The sequence below is a fragment of the Papio anubis genome, chromosome 18, assembly GCF_008728515.1.
Source record: "Papio anubis isolate 15944 chromosome 18, Panubis1.0, whole genome shotgun sequence".
Classification (NCBI taxonomy): Eukaryota; Metazoa; Chordata; class Mammalia; order Primates; family Cercopithecidae; genus Papio; species Papio anubis.
Window position 1 is genome coordinate 46,946,330 of NC_044993.1, and position 26,229 is coordinate 46,972,558.

Sequence of the window (26,229 nt, forward strand, 5' to 3'; positions counted from 1 at the left end):
GTGCAGTGGTGTGATCTCGGCTCACTGCAATCTCTTCCTCCCAGGTTCAAGCGATTCTCCTGCCTCAGCCTCCCAAGTAGCTGGGATTACAGGCATGCACCACCATGACTGGCTAATTTTGTATTTTTAGTAGAGATGGGGTTCCTCCATATTGGTCAGGCTGGTCTCGAACTCCTGACCTCAGGTAATTCACCCACCTCAGCCTCCCAGAGTGTTGGAATTACAGGAGTGAGCCACTGCACCCGGCTAGCATTGTCTACTTCTTCTTCTTCTTTTTTGTTTTTGAGATGGAGTTTCGCTCTTGTTGTCCAGGCCGGAGTCCAATGGCGCGATCTCGACTCACCACAATCTCCGCCTCCCGGGTTCAAGCGATTCTCCTGCCTCAGCCTCCCGAGTAGCTGGGATTACAGGCATGCACCACCATGCCTGGTAATTTTGTATTTTTAGTAGAGATGGGGGTTTCTCCATATTGGTCAGGCTGGTCTCGAACTCGTGACCTCGGGTAATCCGCCCGCCTCTGCCTCCCAAAATGCTGGGATTACAGGCGTGAGCCACCGCACCCGGCAGGATTATCTACTTCTATACTATTAATGCCTATTAATGCTGTAATCACACGCGTGAGCCACCGCGCCCCGCCGATCTTCGTGTTTTAAATCCCGACACCAAGGCGCGGCAGGATTCGCGACGCCTGCAGTCAAGGTCTCAGCGCTCAGTTCCCTCAGGCTTGTCCCCGCCCCCGTATCTTGGGAAGGCCACTGGGAGTTGTAGTCTTCCAGTGTAGTTCGTCGGCGCTTCCCGGAAGTGACGCGAGGACCCGCCTTCTCTCTCGGCGTTTCCGCTGTCACGGATCTGCGGTGTGACTCGCGAGCTCAGCTGGTTGGTATTCTTTGGGCCTCGTGCTTCGTGGTGGGAGACCCGGGTCGAGGTCCGGGTGGGGCCGGTGAGGGGTCGGGCGTCGGGAGGTGGTGGCCCGGGCCTCTTCGCGTGGCCGGTGACGCCTTGGCTCCCCCGCAGGTCCGGCCGTAGCACCTCCGCGCCGTCGCCATGTCGCGGTTTTTCACCACCGGTTCGGACAGCGAGTCCGAGTCGTCCCTGTCCGGGGAGGAGCTCGTCACCAAACCTGTCGGAGGCAACTATGGCAAACAGTGAGTTGCAGGGGCGATGCCCGTGACCATTCTGGGAGTGCGGGGTTAGGCGGGCTGTGGAAAGCAGTGTACATGGGAGGGGATGGAGGTGAGGGCGGGGAGAGCGGGTTCGGACAATGACCAGAGTTTGCGGGATCGGAGCGGTGTTGGAGAGACAGCCTTAGAGGACTGTGATAGCGGGAGGCCACCCACCAGGCACAAGGGATAGAATCACAGGGGTTTCCCACTGGCGAGATCTGTTGCATCAGCTTCCTAACTGGCCTTAAGTCTACAGTCTCTATCTTTCTCCTCTCATCTTACCGCCGAGAAGTCCTTAGTGACTTCTCACTGCTCACAGAAGGAAACGCAAAATGCTTGATTGGTGTCTGGGAGCCCCTTGATGTGACTCTGAAGTCTGGCCACCTGCTGTGTACGCAGGTGCTTAAACGTTTTATATGCTTGTTCACCTCTACGGAAATGCCCATCCCCCGATTCTGTACATTGTTTTTTTACCCTTTGAAACAATAGAATGGTTTTCCTTTTTCCCTTTTTTTTTTTTTTGAGGGGTCATAATTCACAGCCTCGACCTTCAGATCTCAAGCTATCCTCTCACCTCAGCCTCTCAAGTAGATGGAACTACAGGTGCACGCCATCGCGGCGGGCTAATTGTTTTTAATTTTTTGTAGAGAAGGGATCTCACTGTGTTGCTTAGGCTGGTTCTGAACTCCTGGGCTCAAGTGAACCTCCTGCCTGGCATTCTAAAGTGTTGGGATTGCAGGCATGAGCCACTATGCCCCGCTGGAATGGTGTTTCTTAAACATCTGCCATATGCTTGTGCTACTGTTTTAAAAGTATGTATTGCACATGTATAGGCCAGTATGCATATGATTTCATGTCACTTCCACAGGTGGAAACCAATGTCATTTGCCATAAAATGCCAAATAATCCAGGCTGGGCAGGTGGCTCAAGCCTATAATCCCGGCACTTTGGGAGGCTGAGGTGGGCGGATTACTTGAAGTCAGGAGTTTGAGACCAGCCTGGCCAATAAGGTGAAACCCATCTCTACTAAAAATACAAAAATTAGCCGGGTGTGGTGGCATGTGCCTGTAACTCCAGCAACTGAGGAGGCTGAGGCAGGAGAATCACTTGAACCTGGGAGGCGGAGGTCACAGTGAGCCAAGATTGCGCCATTGCACTCCAGCCTGGGCGATAAAAGCAAAGCTCTGCCTCAAAAAAAAGAACCCAAAATAACCCAAAAAATAATAAAAAGGAAAAAGAGGCAGGCAAGATGGTGCATGTGTGTAGTCCCAACTACTCTGGAGGCTGAGGTGGGAAGATCCCTTAAACTCAGGAGTTGGAGGCCGCCTAGGCAACATAGTGAGACCTTGTCTCTTAACAAAAAGAATAGAGATACTATTGCTGCCTGTGAGCCTGTGGTCTGGTCTTACTATTGTAGGAAAATACTAGCAGTGGAGGTGTTAATGCCATTGAGACTTTCTCCTTGCTATTGGCCTCTCATACTTTGGGAAATGTTGCTAAGATCTAGTTTAGGTACCACCTCCCTGAAGCCTTTTCTGTTCATTATAGCTCAAGTATCATTTTTCACTACCTCTTTTTTTCAGTTCTTCTGTAGTGACTTATGTCTCTATGTCATTAGTTACACAGTAAATAAGCACCTTGATTTGTTGGTTTTTGAGAGGATAGTGGCTGTCATCTTTGTGTTTGCTACAACACTGAGTAAAAGGCCTTACTTAACGCACACTTAAAAGATTGAGTTGTATATGAAGTGGCCCTGAGGAGGAGTCAAAAAGGTTATGGGTTGGTGTGGATGACCTGGATTACTCAGTTCTACCTGTCCTGAGAAGGGAAATAGGGGTCTTTTGGAAAGAGTGGGAAAGGAGGTTAATGGTCTGTGTTCCTTCCAAACAGGCCATTGTTGCTGAGCGAGGATGAAGAAGATACCAAGAGAGTTGTCCGCAGTGCCAAGGACAAGAGGTGAAGCCATGGGGAGGCTGGGTGATGGGAGTCTCTGGGAGCAGTGGTGAGTTTTCCCTCAGTGGTCAGGTTCAATGTGATATTGGGCTCCCAACCCAGGTTTGAGGAGCTGACCAACCTTATCCGGACCATCCGTAATGCTATGAAGATTCGTGATGTCACCAAGTGCCTGGAAGAGTTTGAGCTCCTGGGAAAAGCATATGGGAAGGCCAAGAGCATTGTGGACAAAGAAGGTGTCCCCCGGTTCTATATTCGCATCCTGGCTGACCTAGAGGACTATCTTAATGAGGTGTGATGCCTATATTTATTACCACCGCTTATTCATGGTTTTGTACTTTTAGTGGTGGGATGTATAGGATCTTTTAAAAATAAGCTAACAGATGTAGTTAGTAAGCAGTACCAGTGGTGTACTGATAGCAAGACTCAAAAGTGTCTTGCTGGAGTTTAGGAAATGTTACTTAGTTTCAGATCACTGTTCTCTCTTTCTTTCCTCTTCTTCCTTTAGCTTTGGGAAGATAAGGAAGGGAAGAAGAAGATGAACAAGAACAATGCCAAGGCTCTGAGCACCTTGCGCCAGAAGATCCGAAAATACAACCGTGATTTTGAGTCCCATATCACAAGCTACAAGCAGGTGGGGAGGCTAGAGGCACACTTACTGAACTGGGAATGGTGACCCCATGACTGAGGCCCAAAGATGGAATTGTTAGTGGGAGGTGTGACTGGAGCGGGAAGCATGACAGAACTGTCTGGGGTAGAGGGGTGGGGTGGACTGATGGCTGGAGCACATCCATGATTGTTCTCTCACTTCCCTCTGTCCAGAACCCCGAGCAGTCTGCGGATGAAGATGCTGAGAAAAACGAGGAAGATTCAGAAGGTGAGCAAAAGAACCTTTGTTGGAAATAGAAAGTCCAGAGTTAGCACTGCCCTTGGCCTGGTTTCTTGTTTGCCTTGCAGTCTGGCTTTTCAACATTCAAGATCTCTTTTTTTTTTTTTGAGACGGAATCTTGCTCTGTTGTCCAGGTTGGAGTGCAGTGGAGCGATCTCGACTCACTGCAAGCTCTGTCTCCTGGGTTCATGACATTCTCCTGCCTCAGCCTCCTGAGTAGCTGGGACTACAGGTGCCTGCCACCATGCCTGGCTAATTTTTTGTATTTTTTAGTAGAGATGGGGTTTCACCGTGTTAGCCAGGATGGTCTCAATCTCCTGACCTCATGATCCGCCCTCCTCAGCCTCCCAAAGTGCTGGGATTACAGGCGTGAGCCACCGCACCTGGCCAACATTCAGGATCTTTTTTTCTCCCTCCATTCCAACTAGGCTCTTCAGATGAGGATGAGGATGAGGACGGAGTCAGTGCTGCAACTTTCTTGAAGAAGAAATCAGAAGCTCCTTCTGGGGAGAGTCGCAAATTCCTCAAAAAGATGGATGTAAGAGCCAGGGTTAGATGGTGATTTCCTGCCGGAGGTCATTCCTGAGTCCTTGGGGGAAAAAGATAAGACTCAAACCCCTAGGGTTGGAAGGGGTGAATTTTAGTGGAGTTGAGAACAGGCTTCCTCTTATATTAGAGCAGTGGGCAAACAGGGATCTGGGCCCAGCTCTGCTAGGGGAAGCTGTGTGTGTCCCTGCAGCCAAATTGCAGCATCACTCTGGGAGTTAATGGTCAGTTCCAGACCTTGATACCTTGATTCCAGGAGTAGCCGCTCTTGTTCTACTCATGAAAATAAATCTCGAATATGTGTTAGTAAAGAGGGTAGAGACACTGGTCAATCTCCCTATCTTCTTCTTGCTGATCGTCTTTTTTTCCCTCTAAGGATGAAGATGAGGACTCAGAAGATTCTGAAGATGATGAGGACTGGGACACAGGTTCCACATCTTCTGATTCCGACTCAGAGGAGGAGGAAGGGAAACAAACCGCGCTGGCCTCAAGATTTCTTAAAAAGTAAGGAAAGTAGTGGGACCTAGGGTTACACTGGAACTGGTGGAAAGCCCTTAACTGTCTCAAAGGTTATTGATTCTTCCATGAGTCCTTTTAGGTTGGAGAAGCCAACTGTTAGCATTTTACAGTAGGATTAGAGAGTCAAGTATTTAGTTGGCTAAAGTCACAAAGCTAATGCGTCCTAAAGATGAGAATTGAAGACTCCAGAGTCCAAATATTTACCCACAGCCTTACTTGCTATGTGTAGATTGGGTGCACATCTCACTTTGGCACCCGATAGCTGTGGGACATTGGACAAACTACTTAACCTGTCTAATCTTCAGTTTTCTCATCTGTAAAATAAGGCAGGGAACCCTCCTTTCCAGAATAGCTGCAGGAATACAGGGAGGTGTAATGTAAGACAGTAGTTCATCTAGGACTGGTGCGTGGTGAGCCCTTAGTGTGCATTGCTACTGTTGTTACCCTTCCTGATAACTTCTTAGTACACGTACAGCATACAGACTGCTGCAGGTGTTCATGACCTTTACTGGGACAGTCAGAATGGGGGAGGATCCCAGTGTGGATTCTGTCTCCCAGCCTTTAGCAGCTGTACAACATTATGTAAGTTACTTAACCTTAAGTCTCAGTTTCTTCTTTTGAAATAAAAGTGATACCTCCTCCTTTGTGTCCCGTGGGAGTGAAATCTCAAGCTCACTAAAAACAGCGTTTTTATTTATTTTTTCTTAGCCAGTTTGGGCAAACTACAGATAAGTAGTGCTCTTTTGATGCAGGGTCTCGCTCTTCCCAGGCTGGAGTGCAGAGATGCAATCTTGGCTCACTGCAGCCACAACCTCTTGGGCTCAGGTGATCTTGCCACCTCAGGCTCCTGGGTAGCTGGGACTACAGGTACACTCCAGGACACCTGGCTAATTCTTTGTGTTTTTAGTAGAGATGAGGTTTCACCATGTTCCCCACGCTGATCTCAAACTCCTAGGCTCAAGCGATCCTCCTGCTTCAGCCCCCCAAAGTGCTGGGGTTATAGGCGTGAGCCACTGCACGCAGACAAATAGTACCCTTTTAATGGGAAGATTATTGCTCTTAAGGTTGCTTTCCTGCATTTAAATGTTGTGGTCATGCTGCTTTAGGGAGGTAGTGAGTTTCCAACCCTCTAGGAGCCTAGACAGGCTGAACAACTTACTTGGTGGGCATTTTGTTGAGAAGCTTTTTTTTGTCAAGTGCTTCAGGGAACACTGGTCAAGGTCTGGGCCACATTGTCTATCAGCCCCTTCTTGGAGGGTTTACAGCCACCTCTGAAAAGTTCCATAGAATAAATGTGCCTAACCTTGTTTTATTAACCGTCTCAAAAAGTTGCTTGATCATGAAACTCATTTTTTTAACCTGTTGACATCTTACAGAACTATCAGTGTTACTATTGGTTCAGATCTTTTATATCTACTGTACTTTGCGTTTTTGTCTTTGAATAATTGTGTATTGAAGTCTCCCATTGTGTGAACTCTGGTGTGTGATGTGCACTGCACATGTGTGTTGCACAAATGCTCCTGTCTGAGGGAGCAAGTGGGACCTAAAATTAAACTTAAGATATCAAGGTCAGGCGTGGTAGCTCACACCTGTGATCCCAGGACTTTGGGAGGCCGAGGTGGGCGGATCACGAGGTCAGGAGATTGACACCATCCTAGCTAACATGGTGAAACCCAATCTCTACTAAAAATACAAAAAATTAGCCAGACATGGTGGCGGGCGCCTGTAGTCCCAGCTATTCGGGAAGCTGAGGTAGGAGAATCGCTTGAACCAGGAGGTGGAGTTTGCAGTGAGCCAAGATCGCACCACTGCACTCCAGCCTGGAAGACAGAGCGAGACTCTGTCACAAAAAAAAAAAACAAAAAAACCAAAAACAAAAAACAAAAGAAAAGGTAACTATAAGACTGTAAAGCTATACTTTTATAAATATAGACTCAAAAGTCCTCAACAACATAGTAGAAAACCAAACCCAGCGACATACAATAAGGATTATATGGGAGCACCCCCTCCTTGCCTGTAGGGGGATGGAGGATGGGTGGGCTCATCTCCCAAAAAAGTTTTTTTTTAAAAATTTAATAACCAAGTAGGATTTATCCCAATAATAGAAGAATGTTTTAATACGAAAATCAACTAATACACTATATCAATAGAATAACAGAAGCCATAGAGTCATCTCAGCAGATGCAAAAAGGGCATTTGAAAAAAATCCTAGTATTTCTTCTTGATAAAAGACGGAAGCTAGGAATAGAAGGGAGCTTCCCTCTACCTGGTAAAGGACATTTATGAAAAGGAGGTTTCGGCCGGGCGCGGTGGCTCAAGCCTGTAATCCCAGCACTTTGGGAGGCCGAGACGGGTGGATCACGAGGTCAGGAGATCGAGACCATCCTGGCTAACACGGTGAAACCCCGTCTCTACTAAAAATACAAAAAATTAGCCGGGCGTGGTGGCGGGCGCCTGTAGTCCCAGCTACTCGGAGGCTGAGGTGGGAGAATGGCGTGAACCCAGGAGGCGGAGCTTGCGGTGAGCCGAGATCGCGCCACCGCACTCCAGCCTGGGAGACACAGCGAGACTCCGTCTCAAAAATCGGAAGAGCGTCGTGGGAAAAGGAGGTTTCCTGTCTTTTTATTTTTAACTCTGCCATGCTCTGATTAAGAGTATCTCTTGGCTGGGCGTGGTGGCTCACGCCTGTAATCCCAGCACTTTGGGAAGCGGAGGCAGGCAAATCACAAGGTTGGGAGTTCGAGACCAGCCTGGCCAACATGGTAAAACCCCATCTCTACTAAAAATACAAAAAAAATTAGCCAGCGTGGAGGCCCATGCCTACAGTCCCAACTACTCATGAGGCTGAGGCAGGAGAATTACTTGAACTTGGGAGGCGGAGGTTGCAGTGTGCCGAGATCATGCCATTGCACTCCAGCTCTAGGCAACAGAGCACGACTCCATCTCAGGAGGAAAAAAAAAAAAGAGTGTCTCTAAGCACAACTAGGTCTTTGGTTTTTTTTTTGTTTTTTTTTTTTTTAATCTCATAAAATCTCTGCTTCTTTTTTTTCTTTTATTGTGATACGTAACATTTGCCATTTTAACCATTTTCAAGTGTACAATTCAGTGGCATTTAGTACATTCACATTGTGCAACGACCACCAGAACTTGATCTCTGCCTCTCTGGCAATTTAGTTCATTTACATTTATTATAGTTACTTATTTATATATAAAATCATTATTTATATATGTGTCTACATAATTACTTTTTATCAAGACGGGGTCTTGCCCTGTTGCCCAGAATGATCTCGAACTTCTGGGCTCAAGTGATCCTTCTGCCTGGGCCTCTTTAAATGCTGGAATTACAGGCGTGAGCCACTGTGCCCAGCCTGTTGTGGTTATCGATGTATTTATTCTGACCATTTTATGATATCTTATGCTTTCTGTTTATCGTCTTTATTTTAGATTTTGTAATAGCTTTATTGAGGTGTAAATGACATACAATAACTGCACTTGTTTAAAGTTAAATTTTTTGGTTTTTTTTTTTTTTTGGGAGACGGAGTCTTGCACTGTCGCCCAGGCTGGAGTGCAGTGATGCGATATCAGCTCACTGCAGCCTCCACCTCCCGGGTTCACACCACTTTCCTTCCTCAGCCTCCTGAGTAGCTGGGACTACAGGTGCCCGCCACCACACCTGGCTAATTTTTTTGTACTTTTAGTAGAGATGTAGTTTCACCGTGTTAGCCATGATGATCTCGATCTCCTGACCTCATGATCCACCCGCCTTGGCCTTCCAAAGTGCTGGTATTACAGGCATGAGCCACTGCGCCCAGCCTTAAAGTTAAATTTAATAAGTTGTGACTTGCGTTTACACCCATAGAACTCACCACAATCAAAACATAATACCCTAAAAATTTCACACCTAAACATTTCCACCTTCGACTTTGTAATAATTCTCTCCTGCCTCAGTTTCCTCACCCTCTCCCTGGGCAACCACTAAATTGCTTTTTATCACTAGGTAAGTTAGCGTTTCCTAGAATTTTATGTAAATAGAATCAACATTGTGTAATTTGGAGGGGGTAGTTTCTTTCATTATAATTATTTTGAAATTCATTCTGTCTTCTAAAGATTGGGCATCTCTAATTCCAAAGTCTGAAACTTTTAGAGTGCCATGAGTGGAAGATTCCACATCTGACCTCATGTGACAGGTTGCAATCAAAACTTTGTTTCATGCATAAAATTAGTTAAATACTGTGTAAAGTTACCATCAGGCTGTATGTATAAGGTGTAGATAAAACACACACATTTCATATTTAGACTTGGAGCCCTTCCCAAGATACCTCATTTTATATGTATGCAAATATTTGAAATTTGAAACACTTCTGATTCTAAGGATTTCAGATAAGGGATATTCAACCTGTGTTTTATTTTTCTTTTATTTGTTTTTTGTTTTTTGTTTTTGTTTTTGAGGAGTCGTCTCACTGTGTTGCCCAGGCTGGAATGCAGTGGTGCAATCCTGGCGCACTGCAACCTCTGCCTCCTGGGTTCAAGTGATTGTCATGCCTCAGCCTCCTGAGTAGCTGGGACTACACGTGAGCACCACCAAGCCCAGCTAATTTTTGTATTTTTAGTAGAGACGAGGTTTCACCATGTTGACCAGGCTGGTCTCGAACTCCTGACCTCAGATGATTTGCTTGCCTCAGCCTCCCAGAGTACTGGGATACAGGCATGAGCCACTGTGCCTAGCCTACATGTATTTTCTCATCCTCTTCCCCCAACTCTCCCCGTTTCTAGATTATATATATTTTCTTATTATTCATTTTGTTTGTCTCTGCTGGTTTGGGAGTTACATGCTATGCTTTTAGAGGTTATCCTTGAATTTTTTTTTTTTTTTTTTTTTGAGACAGAATCTTGCTCTGTTGCCCAGGCTGGAGTGCAGTGGCGCGATCTTGGCTCACTGCAAGCTCTGCCTCCTGGGTTCACGCCATTCTTCTGCCTCAGCCTCCGGAGTAGCTGGGACTACAGGCACCCACCACCATGCCCGGCTAATTTTTTTTTGTATTTTTAGTAGAGACGGGGTTTCACGGTGTTAGCCAGGATGGTCTCAATCTCCTGACCTCGTGATCCGCCCACCTCAGCCTCCCAAAGTGCTGGGATTATAGGCGTGAGCCACCGCGCCTGGCCAAATTTTTTTTATTAACCTGTAAACTAACTTGTATACCTGATCAAAAAAATCTAAAATTAGTTGAATCAATGTTCTGAGGAAAACCCTTTAAAAAACAATGTTTAGAATTTCAAGTGTCAGAAGCTTTTTGACATTCAGAGTTTGTGGCTTTGTAGTGTAGAAGAATAATTCACAGACACTATTCCTCTTGTATAACAAGGGAGACAAATTTTCAGATTAATTTCCAACTGAGCAAAAGCAGGATTTATATAGGAGAAAGAGGAATAAGGAGAGAGAGCAAAACCACAGAACAGTGGATTCTGCTTGTCCGTTTTTCTGTGTAAACTCTGATATTAGCTCTCCTTGAGTATGCCACCCATGGTTGGTGGAAGTTCTAGAAAACATGATAGGCCCTCTGCCAGTAAGGGTTTTCAGCAACTCCAGATTCAGCCAGTCTAAATATACCCTTTCCCTCATCAGCATTTCTCGTCCTTCATCTTTTGTTCAAAACAAGCTTGTAAAGGAGTGGGTTTATTCTCATGAGCTTCAGCCTCTTTGATGTAGGATAAGGCCATCTGTTGTCTTATGGTGATCTGAAGGTTTTAGGGGGAAGTTCATCTATACCTGATGTCATAATTGACGTGTGAACTATTTTTTTGAGATGGAGTCTTGCTGTGTCGCCCAGGCTGGAGTGCAGTGGCGCAGTCTTGGCTCACTGCAACCTCTGCCTGCCTGGTTCAAGCGATTCTCCTGCCTCAGCCTTCCAAGTAGCTGGGACTACAGGCACCCACCACCGCGCCTGGCTAATTTTTTGTATTTTTAGTAGAGACGGGGTTTCGCCGTCTTAACCAGGATGGTCTTGATCTCCTGACCTCGTGATCACCTGCGTCAGCCTCCCAAAGTGCTGGGATTACAGGCGTGAGCCACCATGCCCAGCGACTTGTGAACTCTTACAGAGCTGCTTTCTACTTCTGAGAGTTACCTGATTCTGGAGGCGTTTTTTTGTTTTTGTTTTTTAAGTGAACCCCAGGATCTCTAGTGAGACCGAATGTCTGAGTTAGGATCCTAAGCCAGGGCATACATCTAGGGCTTTCCATCAGTAGTTGTGGTTGGGAAGGCATGGGAAAATGGTGTGGTCCCTTGCAGTGTAGTTAGGCTTGACTTCCCTTGGTGTCTCTCAATAATGACTTTTTAGTCTCTTAACTATGTATTAACTAGAGGAAATACTCATTTAGAAATGTCACTTGCATCTGTTGATTATATAGCTGAGGATATAAACATTTGTTATCTGATAATTTCCAACAAGATATGAATATACCAGAGTACAATCTGTCATGGGAGAGGTCAAGCCAAGTCTTAGGTCTTTCAGTTAGAATTTTGTACGATAGTACATTTCCGTTTTGAGGTGTGTATCATACTGTCTTTAGTGCTAGGAGTAATACTTTAGGCCAAGGAAGATTAAGTTCTTTTGAAGCATTAATTTTAAAAAATAGCTTTAGCTCTTCTGATCTCAGAGCTATAGAGATGGTTTAGACCAAGAGGTTTTAGTTTAATGAACATACTTTGCATATTTGCAAAGAATTTTACCTATAGAGTGAATCATCATCATTAGAGTGTGGTGCAGGGGAAAGATCCATAAGCTTTTGTTGTTGTTGTTTTTTAATAGAGACAGACTTTTTACCTTGTCGCCCAGGCTGGTCCTGAACTCCTGGGCTCAAGCAACACACCCACCTCAGCCTCCCAAAGTGCTGGGATTACAGGCTTGAGCCACCGTGCCTGGCCAGTCCATACGCTTTTGTTGAGAGTTAGGGCATTGGTCTTCTGGCAAGGGAAGATTTTAATTTAACTGGTAAACTTATAGACTATTCCAAAAGCGTATTCAAACCTATTAAGCAGTGAAAATGAAATTTATTTTTGAATGTTCAAATGGTAAATTATGATAATTACATATGAGGTTTCAAAAATGTTGAGTGTTTCTGGAAAGATTTATTCTTCAGTATCTGTGCAAAGTTTGAAGTAATTTGTCTTTGCCATTTGGTTTGTATTTTGTTACATGAATACATGTGAAAGTCTGGAGATGGTTTCAGGCAACATCCAGTAGCCTAAGACCATTCAAGGTAGCTGGTGATCTTTTTCTATTTTGTGGGGACCTTTTTTGTAGTGAACGTTCTTTTAAAATTCAGAATTTAGATTAATCAGTTGTCATAAGAAGAGAGGAGAGAAAGGGATGAAACAGTTTAGGAATAGTAAAAAAGAGAAATGTTTTATACGTTTGGGGAAACTGATTCATTTTTGGTGAATGATTAGTCAGTCTGGAGAAAGCAACTGGTATCAAAGAAAATAAGTTGTTTGTGGATTCTTTGGAAACTGTAAGTGTTAGCTTTGGAGCAAAATGACAGGTTATTTCTTTTCTTTTCTCTTTTTTTTTTTTTTTTTTTTTTTTTCCTGGAGACTGAGTCTCACTCTGTTGCCCAGGCTGAAGTGCAGTGGCGTGATCATGGCTCACTGCAGCCTTCTCTGCCTCCCGGGTTCAAGCGATTCTCGTGCCTCAGTCTCCTAAGTTAGCTGGGACTACAGGCGTGCGCCACCATGCCCGGCCAATTTTTGTACTTTTGGTAGAAATGGGGTTCCACCATGTTGCCCAGGCTGGTCTTGGATTCCTGACGTCAAGTGATCTACCACGCCTAGCCGACAGGTTGTTTCTATTAATATGTCTACAATGGTCTGGTTAGTACTCTGTCTTACTAGAGATGGCTAGATTATGGTTAACTGTGTCCTCTAGGTCATTCTTATAGAGCATAACTTGGACCCAGGAGCTGTTGGAGGAAAAGAGGAAGTTGAGGGGAGGAAGAAGCCTTAGAGGTGGGGAGGGCTGATCTGTCATCTTTTCCCATGTTTGCCGGCAGGGCACCCACCACAGATGAGGACAAGAAGGCAGCCGAGAAGAAACGGGAGGACAAAGCTAAGAAGAAGCATGACAGGAAATCCAAGCGCCTGGATGAGGAGGAGGAGGACAATGAAGGCGGGGAGTGGGAAAGGGTCCGGGGTGGAGTGCCCTTGGTTAAGGTGAGGGTTTCAGAGGTAAAATGAATTGGGGAACAGTTTGGGAGGGCATAAAGGTACCCTTGTGGGGAAAAGGCAAAAACAGGTTCCCGCTGGCATGCACATGACGGGATATGTACTGATACAGGAGAAGCCAAAGATGTTTGCCAAGGGAACCGAGATCACCCACGCTGTTGTTATCAAGAAGTTGAATGAGATCCTACAGGCACGAGGAAAGAAGGGAACTGATCGGTAAGATTCGTGGGCCTGGGTGGTGGGATTGCAGGGCGGCAGAGGGTGGAGGTTGGGGGAAGGGGTTGTTGGGAGGGTCTGTGTGTGGCTATAGTAGAGGAATGGTGTGCTTGGGACACCTCAGTCGGTTACCTGCTGTTTACCCTTCTTGTGACCTAAAACCAATCACTTAACCTTTTGGGTCTGTTTTCCCATCTATACAATGAAATAATGTTCTCCATTTTTTTTTTTTTTTTTTTTTTTGGAGTCTTGTTCTGTTGCCCAGGCTGGAGTACAGTGGCACAATCTCGGCTCACTGCAGTCTTTGCCTTCTGGGTTCAGGCGATTCTCCTGCCTCAGCCTACTGAGTAGCTGGGATTACAGGCACCTGCCACCATCCCTGGCTAATTTTTGTACTTCTAGTAGAGACGGGGTTTCACCATGTTGACCAGGCTGGTCTCGAACTCCTGACTTCAAGTGATCCGCCTGCCTCGGCCTCCCAAAGTGCTGGGGTTACAGGCGTGAACCACCACTCCCAGCCCTTTTTTTTTCTTTTTTTTTTTAAGATTAAAAAACTGAAAGAGTGTTTACCCTCTTTAGTTATTAGGTAACAGAGAATGGTGGTCGGTGTGAAGCATTTCACAGCATTCCAGGATGGTTGGGATTATTGCTGCTTCTGTTTGGAATTTATAAAGGAGAAGCAGGGATATGGGTGGTGAGGACGGGGTGTTATCTGAAGAGGGCATCTTGGGGGAGACTTTGTGATTTGTCTCTAAAGCCTCACCCAGCGCTCTGGCCCTCTAGTGCTGCCCAGATTGAGCTGCTGCAACTGCTGGTTCAGATCGCAGCAGAAAACAACCTGGGAGAGGGCGTCATTGTCAAGATCAAGTTCAATATCATTGCCTCTCTCTATGACTACAACCCCAACCTGGCAACCTACATGAAGGTGAGAGCAGTGAAGAGGAGCATCTCAGGGCATAGCTAGTGGGTCGGGGGAAGAGGGTACCTAGTGTCTTAAGACTCAGGGGCTATGGAGGCAGTCTTGGTGGTGGAAGGCCCCACGATTCCTGCTGAAGTGGGAGGCATCCGCTTACTCTACCTTCACTCCTCTGACTCTGCTGTGGTCTGAAATCTTGGCAGCCAGAGATGTGGGGGAAGTGCCTGGACTGCATCAATGAGCTTATGGACATCCTGTTTGCAAATCCCAACATTTTTGTTGGAGAGAATATTCTGGAAGAGAGTGAGAACCTGCACAACGCTGACCAGGTAAAGGGAGGAGTTGGCAGGATAACTGGAGGTGTGTGTTTTATGCTTTGGGAAGGCTCAGTGGGACCCTAGGGTTGAGGTTTGAGACTGAGATCTGGGCTAATTTGTTAACTCCTCCTCCGCCTTCCTTTTCAGCCACTGCGTGTCCGTGGCTGCATCCTAACTCTGGTAGAACGAATGGATGAAGAATTTACCAAAATAATGCAAAATACTGACCCTCACTCCCAAGGTGAGCCTGAGCAAGCGTGAGCTTTGCTGAGAGGAAAACTTCAGGGAATAATACTAGGTTTAGAGCTTTGTAAGGATTTTACAAAGTCAGAGTGCTTGAAAAGCCAGCCTTTCCTTACCCCAGCATTCGCATGGAAGGGCCTGATGAGATGCTGGCTCCCAGTCCCATCGTTTCTGATTCCGTAGGTGTGGGTGGGGCCTGAGAACGTGCACCTGTAGCCTGCTCCCAGGTTGCTGGTCTCAGGGCTATACTTTGAGAACCTTTGGGGTAAGGCATCTATTCACTTCTCTTGCTTAGCTTGGATGAGAGGCATTGGGGTGTGAAAGTGCAGCATAGTTTACTCAGTAAAAGTGTGAATGTGCCCATCAAGTCAAGGGTGTAGTGATTAACAAGGCAGCCAAAAGCTTACCTTTTGTGCTGGATGGAGAAAGGCAGTTTGACAAATAATAATAGTAAGATATGGCCGGGCGCGGTGGCTCATGTCTGTAAACCCAGCTCTTTGGGAGGCCGAAGCAGCCGGATCACGAGGTCAGGAGATCGAGACCATCCTGGCTAACATGGTGAAACTCCATCTGTACTAAAAATCCAAAAAAAAAAAAAAAAATAGCCGGGCGTGGTGGCAGGCGCCTGTAGTCCCAGCTACTTGGGAGGCTGAGGCAGGAGAATGGCGTGACCCTGGGAGGCGGAACTTGCAGTGAGATGAGGTCACGCCACTGCACTCCAGCCTGGGTGGCAGAGCAAGACTCCATATCAAAAATATATATATAGAGAGAGAGAGAGTAAGATATTAAACAAGATAATTCTGGGCCGGGTGCAGTGGCTCACACCTGTAATCATAGCACTTTGGGAGGCTGAGGCAGTTGGATCACCTGAGGTCAGGAGTTTGAGACCAGCCTGGCCAAATTGGTGAAACCCTGGCTCTACTTAAAATACAAAAATTAGCCAGGAGTGGTGGCAGGTGCCTGTAAATCCCAGCTATGTGGGAGGCTGAGGCAGGAGAATCCCTTGAACCCGGCGGGGCAGAGGTTGCAATAAGCGGAGATTGCTTATTTTGCCTGGGCGAAAGAGTAAAACTCCATCTCAAATAATATTAATAATAATTCTAGATGATGTAAAGTATTTGTTTGGAGTTAAAATAGGGCCCTGTGGTAAAAAGTGACTGGAGGGGTGGCTGCTGTAGCTAGCAGCTGGAGAAAACACCCTTAAGTAGGGGCCACCAGAGGTGAGATCCAACGAGGAGGAGTTAGGGGAAGAATCAGCTGAAGACAGTGCCTGACAGGAGGAGCAGAGAGCGAGCCTGATGTTCCAGGAGTAAAAAGGCCAGTGTGACTCCAGCACAGGAAGACAGAGGGAGAATCGTGGGAGACCAGGCAAGGGCCAGGCCTTGTAGACCCTCACTGGCAGAGGTTGGCAGTTGGGATTTTTTTCCAAAGCTGTGGGACGGGAAGGTTCTGGGTCCTGGGAGTGGGGGATGGCCTTTCCGGGGCACATTGACTAGACTTTTCTGATGGGTGCAGAAGATGGATGGGTTGACTGGAATGACTGGGGACAGATGGGAAAGCCTGGATGCCCAGTTGAGACAAGGATGGGTGCTCTCCCTGCCAGAGTATGTGGAGCATTTGAAGGATGAAGCCCAGGTGTGTGCCATCATCGAGCGCGTGCAGCGCTACCTGGAGGAGAAGGGCACTACCGAGGAGGTCTGCCGCATCTACCTGCTGCGCATCCTGCACACCTACTACAAGTTTGATTACAAGGCCCATCAGCGGCAGCTGACCCCGCCTGAGGGCTCCTCAAAGGTGAGCGCATGGCAGTCATGGCAGAGGGGAACGGGTGTGTCCGCCTGCCCTCCGCTTCTGTGAGGACTTGACGGCAAATCTGTTACTCGCTAGACTTCCCCAGGTGGAGCAGAGAGGGAAACTGACATATTAGAAAGAGACTGGATAGAGTCTCATCTTTGGTTGCTAGAACCTGTGCCTTTTAAAGCTGGATGTCCTTTGCAAATAACCTCCCTTCCTCCCCAGTCTGAGCAAGACCAGGCAGAAAATGAGGGCGAGGACTCGGCCGTGTTGATGGAGAGACTGTGCAAGTACATCTACGCCAAAGACCGCACAGACCGGATCCGCACATGCGCCATCCTCTGCCACATCTACCACCACGCTCTGCACTCCCGCTGGTACCAGGCCCGCGACCTCATGCTTATGAGCCACCTGCAGGACAACATTCAGCACGCAGACCCGCCAGTGCAGGTAGGATGGGGAGGCCTTGGAGGTGAAGGAGATGCCAGGCCCCTGGCCTCTTGGCAAACTGGCTTAACCAGAACGGCCACCTGTGTGACTGGTGCAAATTTAAGTAGACACTTGGTCTTTCCCACATGCCAACATCCTGCAGTCCTCCTGCATGTAAACACATAATTTCTTGTCTACAAAAAAAAAATTAGCCGGGCTTGGTAGCGCTGGAGCCCAAGAGGCAGAGGTTCCAGTGACCCCAGACTGCCACTGCACTCCAGCCTGGGTAATAGAGCAAGACTATGTCAAAAAAAAGCAAAAACAAAAACAAAAAAAAAGCTGTGTGTGGAAGTGTAGATCCTGTAAAAGTGTATTCAAGGCAACTAGGAAATGTTTATGTGTAGAGCACCTGGTGAACCTGTCTGGGGGTAATGCTGGTTTTTAAACAGCCCTCCTGTTTGTGTTTTTATTGCACGGTATGAACATATCACTATCTGTTTTCCTCTTGGTGGACACCCAGTTTATTTCCAGTTTTTGGCTCTGATGTAGGAAGCTGCTGCAGGTTGGCAGTTGGGATTTTTTTCCAAAGCTGTGGGACGGGAAGGTTCTGGGTCCTGGGAGTGGGGGATGGCCTTTCCGGGGCACACTGACTAGACTTTTCTGATGGGTGCAGAAGAGGGATGGGTTGACTGGAATGACTGGGGACAGATGGGAAAGCCTGGCTGTAAGAAACTCAAAAGTGGTTATAGCATTTTACTCTCCTGCTAGTGTTTGGGAGTTCCTTGTCAATTTTTGGTGATGTTGGTCTTTTTTTTTTTTTTTTTTTTTTTTTTTGAGAGGGAGTCTAGCTCTGCCGCCAAGGCTGGAGTGCAGTGGGGCAATCTCAGCTCACTGCAACCGCCATCTCCCAGGATCAAACGATTCTCCTGCCTCAGCCTTCTGAGTAGCTGGGATTACAGGCGCCCGCCACCACATCTGGCTAATTTTTGTAATTTAGTAGAGTTGGGGTTTCACCACATTGGCCAGGCTGGTCTCAAATTCCTGACCTCAAGTGATCTGCCTGCCTCAGCCTCCCAAAGTGCTGAGATTACAGGAGTGAACCATCGTGCCGGCAGTGGTATTGGGTCTTTTAAACTTGTTTTTGTTTTTTGAGGCAGGGTCTTGCACTGTCACCTAGGCTGAGTGTAGTGGCATGATCATGGCCCACAGTAGCCTCAAATTCCCAGGTTCAAGTGATCCTCCCACCTCAGCCTCCATAGTACTGAGGCTACAGGCATGTGCCACCATACCTGCTAATTTTTTATTTTTTGTAGAGACAGGGTCTCACTATGTTGCCCAGGCTGATCTCAAAGATATTTTAGTTTGTGTGTGTGTGTGTGTATGTTTTTGTTTGTTTTGAGACAGAGGCTCGCTGTGTTGCCCAGGCTGGAGTGCAGTGGTGCAATCTTGGCTCACTCCACCCTCTGTCTCCCAGATTCAAGCCATTCTCCTGCCTCACCATTCCGTGTAGCTGAGATTACAGGCATGTGCCACCACACCAGGCTAATTTTTGTATATTTAATAGAGACAAGATTTTACCATGTTGGCCAGGCTGGTCTTGAACCTCAGGTGACCCACCCACCTCAGCCTCCCAAAGGGCTGGGATTACAGGCGTGAGCCACTGCACCCGTCTACTCAAAGGTCTTTTAAATTTTAGTTGGTTGTCTAATGGTATCTCATTGTAGTGTTAGTTTGCATTTGCCTGGTGACTATTGATATTGGCTACTTTTTTACTTTTTTATGTTTATTGGCCATTTATCTTTTGTGAAATATCTGGTCAATTCTTACCCACTTAAAACAATTGGAGTGTTTACTTTATTGAGTTATGGGAGTGCTTTATCTATTCTGGATAACTAGTCCTGAGTCAGATTTTTTTTTTTTTTTTTTGGAGACAGTCTCACTGTGTTGCCCAGGCTGGAGTGCAGTGGCGCAATCTGGGCTCACTGCAATGTCCACCTCCTAGGTTCAAGCAATTCTCCTGCCTCAGCCTCCCAAGTAGCTGCGATTGCAGGCATGTGCCCCCACACCCAGCTAATTTTTGTATATTTAATAGAGGCGAGGTTTCACCATGTTGGCCAGGATGGTCTGGAACCCCTGACCTCAGATATGTTTTGAAAATATTTCTTCCAGTCTGGTTTGCTTATTCGTTTTCTTAACCATACCTTTGGATGAAATCTAATGTATCCGTTTTTTGTTTTGTTTTGTTTTGTTTTGTTTTTTTTGAGACAGAGTCTCGCTTTGTCACCAGGCTAGAGTGCAGTGGTGTGATCTTGACTCACTACAACCTCTGCTTCCCGGATTCAGGTGATTCTCCTGCCTCAGCCTCCCGAGTAGCTGGGACTACAGGCACGTACCACCATGTCCAGCTAATTTTTTAAATTTTTTAGTAGAGACGGGGTTTCACCATGTTGGCCAGGATGGTCTCAATCTCTTGACCTCATGATCCGCCTGCCTCACCCTCCCAAAGTGCTGGGATTATAGGCGTGAGCCACCACACCCGGCCCAGTTTTTTCTTTTATAGTAATTATTTTCTGGATCCTGTCTAAAAGCCTTTGCCTACTTGAAATTCATGAGGATTTTTTGAATTTCTTTTTTTTTTTTTTTTTTTCATAAGTCCCTATGGGTTTTAGCTTTTACATTGAGTCTTATAGTTGGTCTTGGTTTGATTTTTGCATCTGGTGTGGTTGGGATCAGGGTTTCTTTTTCCTCCATATGGATACCTAGTTGTTCTAGCATCATTTGTAGAAAAGACTTCCTTTCCCCTATTGTATTGCTTTGGTGTCTTTGTGGAAAATAATGTGAAAAACCACATCACCTATAAGAGTAGGTGTTTTTCAGGTCATTCCCTTCTGTCCCATTCATTTTTCTTTTTGTCTGTCCTTAAGCAAGTCCCATATTATCTTAATTGCTGTGCAACATAGCAAAACCCTGTCTCTACAAAAAAATACAGAAATTAGCCAGGCATAGTGGTGCACGCCTGTAGTCCCACCTACTCAGGAGGCTGAGGTAGGAGGATTGCTTGAGCTCAGGACGTCAAGGTTGCAGGAGCCATGATCACGCCACTGCACTCCAGCCTGGGCAACAGAGCAAGACTGTCTCAAAGAAGAAAGAAATACCCGGTTACTTCTCCTTCATTCTATTCATATAATGAATAACTATGAGTTCATTATTGTGTGTTTTTTGTTTTTTGAAAAAGGGTGTCACTCTGTCGCCCAGGCTGGAGTGCAGTGGCGCAATCTCGGCTCACTGCAACCTCCGCCTCCCTGGCTCAAGCAATTCTCCTGCCTCAGCCTCTCGAGTAGCTGGGATTACAGGTGTGCACACCACCACCCAGCTAACTTTTGTTTTTTTAGTAGAGACGGGGTTTCACCATGTTGGGCAGGCTGCTCTCAAACTCCTGACCCCATGACCCACCTGCCTTCACCTCCCAAAGTGCTGGGATTACAGGCATGAGCCACCACGCCCAGCCGAGTTAATTACGTTTTTATACTAACATTTTATTCCTGAGGTATATCCAGTTTGGTCATGTATATTGTCTCTTTTATATTATATATTGCTGGATTCTGTTTGCTAACATATTTAAGGCTTTTTGCATGTAAGCTTATGACTGGCATTGATCTCCACATTGTTGTTGTTGTTATGAATACACTTAGCCTTTTCCCCCAAGATTTGTACTACTTACCATCTCTCCTGTCTTAATTAGTGCCAAGTCCCTCTTCCCAGTTGCTTAGACCAGAAACTTTGGGGTTATTCTTGTTTCGAACTTTTCTCTCGTATACTGCATCTGATTCCCCAGCCGTTCCTGTTCACAGTCCATTATCAGAACACTTCCTGTCACTTCTGCTTGTACCCTCTGCTCTAAGCCACCATCATCTGATTTCTCTCTGATTCTGCCTTTGTGTCTCTTCAGTCCCTTTGTTCTGTTCATAATACAGATTAACCTGTTCAGTTATGTCAGATCATATCACCTGTTTGCTCAAAACCTTCCCATGGTTTCCTGTCTTAAAACTCATAAAATGGGCCGGGTGCGGTGGCTCACGCCTGTAATCCCAGCACTTTGGGAGGCCGAGGAGGGTGGATCACGAGGTCAGGAGATTGAGACTGTCCTGGCTAACATGGTGAAACCCTGTCTCTACTAAAAATACAAAAAATTAGCCGGGCGTGGTGGCGGGCGCTTGTAGTCCCAGCTACTCTGGAGGCTGAGGCAGGAGAATGACGTGAACCCGCGAGGTGGAGATTGCAGTGAGCCGAGATCGCGCCACTGCACTCCAGCCTGAGCGACTGAGCCAGACTCCATCTCAAAAAAAAAAGAAAAACACTCATAAAATGACTGGTGCTGGCCGGGTGCGGTGGCTCAAGCCTGTAATCCCAGCACTTTGGGAGGCCGAGGCGGGTGGATCACGAGGTCAGGAGATCGAGACCATCCTGGCTAACATGGTGAAACCCTGTCTCTACTAAAAATACAAAAAACTAGCCGGGTGTGGTGGCGGGCGCCTATAGTCCCAGCTACTTGGAGGCTGAGGCGGGAGAATGGCATGAACCCGGGAGGCGGAGCTTGCAGTGAGCCGAGATCGCGCCACCGCATTCCAGCCTGGGAGACACAGTGAGACTCCGTCTCAAAAAAAAAATGACTGGTGCTTGCCCATCCCCCAGCTTGTGGTGGTGGTGTCTTTTCCCAGCCCTAGCTGTGTCACACCCCTTGTTTCTTTCTTTCTTTTTTTTTTTTTTGAGGCGGAGTCTCGCTCTGTCTCCCAGGTTGGAGTGCAGTGGCGCAATCTCAACTCACTGCAAGCTCCGCCTCCCGGGTTCACGCCATTCTTCTGCCTCAGCCTCCCAAGCAGCTGGGACTACAGGCACCTACCACCATGCCTGGCTAATTTTTTGTATTTTTAGTAGAGATGGGGTTTCACCGTGTTAGCTAGGATGTTCTCGAGCTCTTGACCTCGTGATCCGCCTGCCCCGGCCTCCCAAAGTGCTGGGATTACAGCCTCCGCGCCCAGCCCCCTTGTTTCTTGAATATACCTGGCCCGGTTCTTCCACAGGATCACTGCGTTTACTTTTCCTTTTTATAGGATATTCTTTCCCCAGATGCCTGCATGACTTGCTCTCTCTTTAGGTCTTTATTCAAACATTCTTTCCCAATGAGGCCTTCTGTAGTTATGTGAACGTTTGAGCCTCACCGCACAGACTCCCTTCCTGGCTCCATTCTCTGCTTTATTTTTCTTCTCAGCGTGAGTCACCGCCTCGTAGTGCAGCTCTCGTGCCCCCCACACCCTACCCCTAGACATAATCTCCATGCAGGGTGGGGACTTGTCTATTTTGTTCTCCCTCCCAGCCTATTGCTCAGCACATAGTAGGCACTTAAAGTAGATTTGTTTAGTTTTGTTTTGGTTTTTTATCTTTAGCCATGGAGTGTCTCCATGTTACTCAGGCCCATCTTAAACCCCTGTGCTCAAGTGATCCTCCCGCCTTAGCCTCCCAAAGTGCTGGGATTACAGGCGTGAGCCACCGTGCCCGGCTTAGTTATGAAATAAATGAAGACTTGTCTTGCAGCTGTCACCTCTGAGTGCATTATTACCCTTTGCCCCCAGATCCTTTACAACCGCACCATGGTGCAGCTGGGCATCTGTGCCTTCCGCCAAGGCCTGACCAAGGACGCACACAATGCCCTGCTGGACATCCAGTCAAGTGGCCGAGCCAAGGAGCTTCTGGGCCAGGGCCTGCTGCTGCGCAGCCTGCAGGAGCGCAACCAGGAGCAGGAGAAGGTGGAGCGGCGCCGGCAGGTCCCCTTCCACCTGCACATCAACCTGGAGCTGCTGGAGTGTGTCTACCTGGTGTCTGCCATGCTCCTGGAGATTCCCTACATGGCTGCCCATGAGAGCGATGCCCGCCGACGCATGATCAGCAAGCAGTTCCACCACCAGCTGCGCGTGGGCGAGCGACAGCCCCTGCTGGGTGAGTGTGGAGCTCCAGGGTTCAGCAGGCTGCCTCACTCCCTGATTACACATGAGGATTAAGAGAAGTGAAGGGAGTAACTCTCCCACCACTCAACTCTGTCTGATTTAATGACACCTCCTCTGCCTGGTACTGTCCTAAGTGTTTTACAAATAATTATTTAATCTGCATTAGTAATAACCCTATGCTGTAGGTACTAGTAATACCCTGTTTCCCAGTGGAGAAACTGAGGCACAGAGAAGTTAAGTGACTCGCCCGAGTTTAACACAGCTCATGTGTACCTCTGACCTTTCCCTTTTCTTCCCTTCGTGTATATTACATTCCAGCCAAACCAACTGTCATAGAGCCTTATTGTTCAAGAAGCTAACATTGATTCCTTTGGCCCCTTTTGAAAGAAAGATCTTGCAGGGTTGCAGTGAGTGGTGACTCACTGGAAAGGAATTGAGCTGCGCCCTTCCTGTGACGTTGACCCACAGGAGGGCTTGACGAGTGAGCCCAGCCCAGTGTCCACAGCCACATCCCCCTACAGATTTGTCCTCTCCTGGTCATGTATATGTTTGGGCTAAAGGGTAGGTTCCCTTAGGCACATTTTTGTTTGGCTTACGTAGTGAGACTTACTTTGTGCGGAAATTTCCCATGAGAATCGGAATTTTCATATCTTAGAATATTGGCAGTCTGTCACTCCTGGCCCTGCCTTCCTGCAGAGCTAGCCTTGGCTGGAGCTGAAGTAGCAGTGATGGGAAAGGCTATCTGCTTCTCCACAGTCCCTGCCTCTCAATTTCTCCCTACAGTAGTTCCAAAAGCCAGTTTGCATCAGCTCTGCACTGTTGTTTGGCTTGTAGAGAAATATTCTTTGAGCCTCTAAACTTGCCTTTTTTTTTTTTTTTTTTTGTGACAGAACCTCACTGTCGCCCAGGCTGGAGTGCAGTGGCGCAATCTCGGCTCACTGCAACCTCTGCCTCGCGGGTTCAAGTGATTCTGCTGCCTTAGCCTCTCAAATAGCTGAGACTACAGGCGCCCACCACCACGTCCGGCTAATTTTTTGTATTTTTAGTGGAGATGGGGTTTCCTCTTGTTGGCCAGGCTGGTCTTGAATTCCTGAGCTCAGGTGACCCGCCCACCTCAGCTTCCCAAAGTGCTGAGATTACAGGCATGAGCCACCGCGCCCGGACCAACCTTGCCTTTTGCAAGTGTTAATATGGTTAAAATGGAAGTTCATCCAGGAGGGCTGTGTGCCTTTCCTTACACTTAGCCCTGCTCCTGTGGTTCTGTTTGCACCTGATCCCTGTTCGCATTGAGCTTGCTGTGCTTGCTCCGGAGTCTGCGTGTTCGTGTTTCTCTGTCTGCCACCCATTTCTAGCCTTAGAACTTTTGCACTTTGTCTACTCTGAATTCCAGTTACTACGGTGTACCATGTCTTACCGTCCTGGCTTGTCTTAGGATTGTATTTGGGGGCCTGAGTTCATAATTAATACATAAAACCTGTGATTTTAGAGATAATTTTGACCGGGGCTAAGTTTTTTAAGGAAAAAAAGTAAGCTGCTTGGAAGAATAATAAGCTGGCAACAGTGTAATTGATGCATGGGCATGGCACCATTCATGAAGGTGATGTGGGTGAGGAAGGGTTGGTAAATTCCATTCCAGTTGAGCTGGCAGAGGTGGTTTTGTTTTGTTTTGTTTTGTTTGAGACGGGGTCTCGCTCTGTAGCCCAGGAAGATGTACGTGAGGACACACGCACAATTTGTCAACATTTTCAAGGTGTTCAGCAGTCCCCTGAAGTGTGTCTATGGACTGATTGAGTTCAAACCTAAGTACATTTGTGCAGATGGAGTGGTTTGGGCGACTGCATGGCTCTTTGGTAGAGAGACGGGGAGAGTCTCTAGTATGGTTTGCTCCTCCAGCCTCTGTTCCCCCTTAAAGAGTGCTAATGGGGCAGGAGTCCTGGTCCCAAGTTCCCTAGGCTCTGCCTCATTCCCACCCTTTCAGGTCCCCCTGAGTCCATGCGGGAACATGTGGTCGCTGCCTCCAAGGCCATGAAGATGGGTGACTGGAAGACTTGTCACAGTTTTATCATCAATGAGAAGATGAATGGGAAAGTGTGGGACCTTTTCCCCGAGGCTGACAAAGTCCGCACCATGCTGGTTAGGTGAGCAGACAGGCCGTGATGGGTTGGGGAAGAAGAGACTGGTTGGTCCCCTTGCCTGAGGCCCCGTTGTCCCTTCTCTCCCCTCTTCCCACAGGAAGATCCAGGAAGAGTCACTGAGGACCTACCTCTTCACCTACAGCAGTGTCTACGACTCCATCAGGTAGGCTGGGCCTTGGGGACACAGAAGGGCCCCAGCCTTGTGAGCAAGGGTCCTGACTGCCCCTGTCCTCTCCTTTCTCCCCAGCATGGAGACACTGTCAGACATGTTTGAGCTGGATCTGCCCACTGTGCACTCCATCATCAGCAAAATGATCATTAATGAGGAGCTGATGGTAGGGGCCGGGGTGGGAAGCCGGCAGGTGGAGCCATGGAGGGATTGGAGCGGAGGGGCCTGATCTGTATCGTGTCCCCTCCTCTGCCTCGCGCCTGTCAGGCCTCCCTGGACCAGCCAACGCAGACAGTGGTGATGCACCGCACCGAGCCCACTGCCCAGCAGAACCTGGCCCTGCAGCTGGCCGAGAAGCTGGGCAGCCTGGTGGAGAACAATGAGCGAGTGTTTGACCACAAACAAGGCACCTACGGGGGCTACTTCCGAGGTGAGTGCTTCCGGCTCCTCTCCTCGCCCGGCTTCTGGTACCCTCACAGCCTCTCCCCTGGCACTCCCTCCACATCCTTCCCATCTCTCTCCTGCAGACCAGAAGGACGGCTACCGCAAAAACGAGGGCTACATGCGCCGCGGTGGCTACCGCCAGCAGCCATCTCAAACGGCCTACTGAGCTCTCCACTCTGTCTCACGCCTAGACTATCCAACCTTGAAGTTCTAAGCCACACCTCAGGCATTAAAAGTCTATTTAAAGTTGTTATGGTTGATTGCTTGTTGCCA

General features: G+C 47.5%; 1 protein-coding gene across 3 annotated transcripts; it reads left to right on the plus strand.

Moving 5' to 3' along the window:
• Window positions 1–725: 725 nt before the first annotated feature.
• Window positions 726–26,229, plus strand: LOC101003499 (eukaryotic translation initiation factor 3 subunit C). Of its 3 annotated transcripts, none has more exons than XM_003916733.4 (21): window positions 726–876; window positions 1,015–1,145; window positions 3,054–3,119; window positions 3,219–3,408; window positions 3,625–3,750; window positions 3,939–3,993; window positions 4,434–4,543; window positions 4,928–5,055; window positions 13,120–13,279; window positions 13,404–13,507; window positions 14,291–14,432; window positions 14,627–14,752; window positions 14,888–14,981; window positions 16,587–16,777; window positions 17,003–17,227; window positions 22,837–23,200; window positions 25,187–25,346; window positions 25,441–25,506; window positions 25,591–25,678; window positions 25,780–25,942; window positions 26,040–26,229. In XM_003916733.4, exons 2-21 carry the CDS (start codon window positions 1,045–1,047, stop codon window positions 26,120–26,122), a joined length of 2,742 nt encoding a protein of 913 aa, XP_003916782.1. In that variant the 5' UTR covers window positions 726–876; window positions 1,015–1,044; the 3' UTR covers window positions 26,123–26,229. The 3 variants fall into 3 exon arrangements, with proteins under 3 accessions (XP_003916782.1, XP_021787560.1, XP_031514205.1); XM_021931868.2 differs by having other exon boundaries at window positions 780–925; XM_031658345.1 differs by lacking the exons at window positions 726–876; window positions 1,015–1,145 and adding an exon at window positions 1,332–1,562.

Coding starts and splice junctions, on each gene's coding strand:
- LOC101003499 (XM_003916733.4), top strand. CDS start 1,045: ATGTCGCGGTTTTTCACCACCGGTTCGGACAGCGAGTCCGAGTCGTCC. Junction 13,508..14,290: donor GGAAAGAAGGGAACTGATCG/GTAAGATTCGTG, acceptor CTGGCCCTCTAG/TGCTGCCCAGATTGAGCTGC. Junction 14,433..14,626: donor ACCTGGCAACCTACATGAAG/GTGAGAGCAGTG, acceptor AAATCTTGGCAG/CCAGAGATGTGGGGGAAGTG.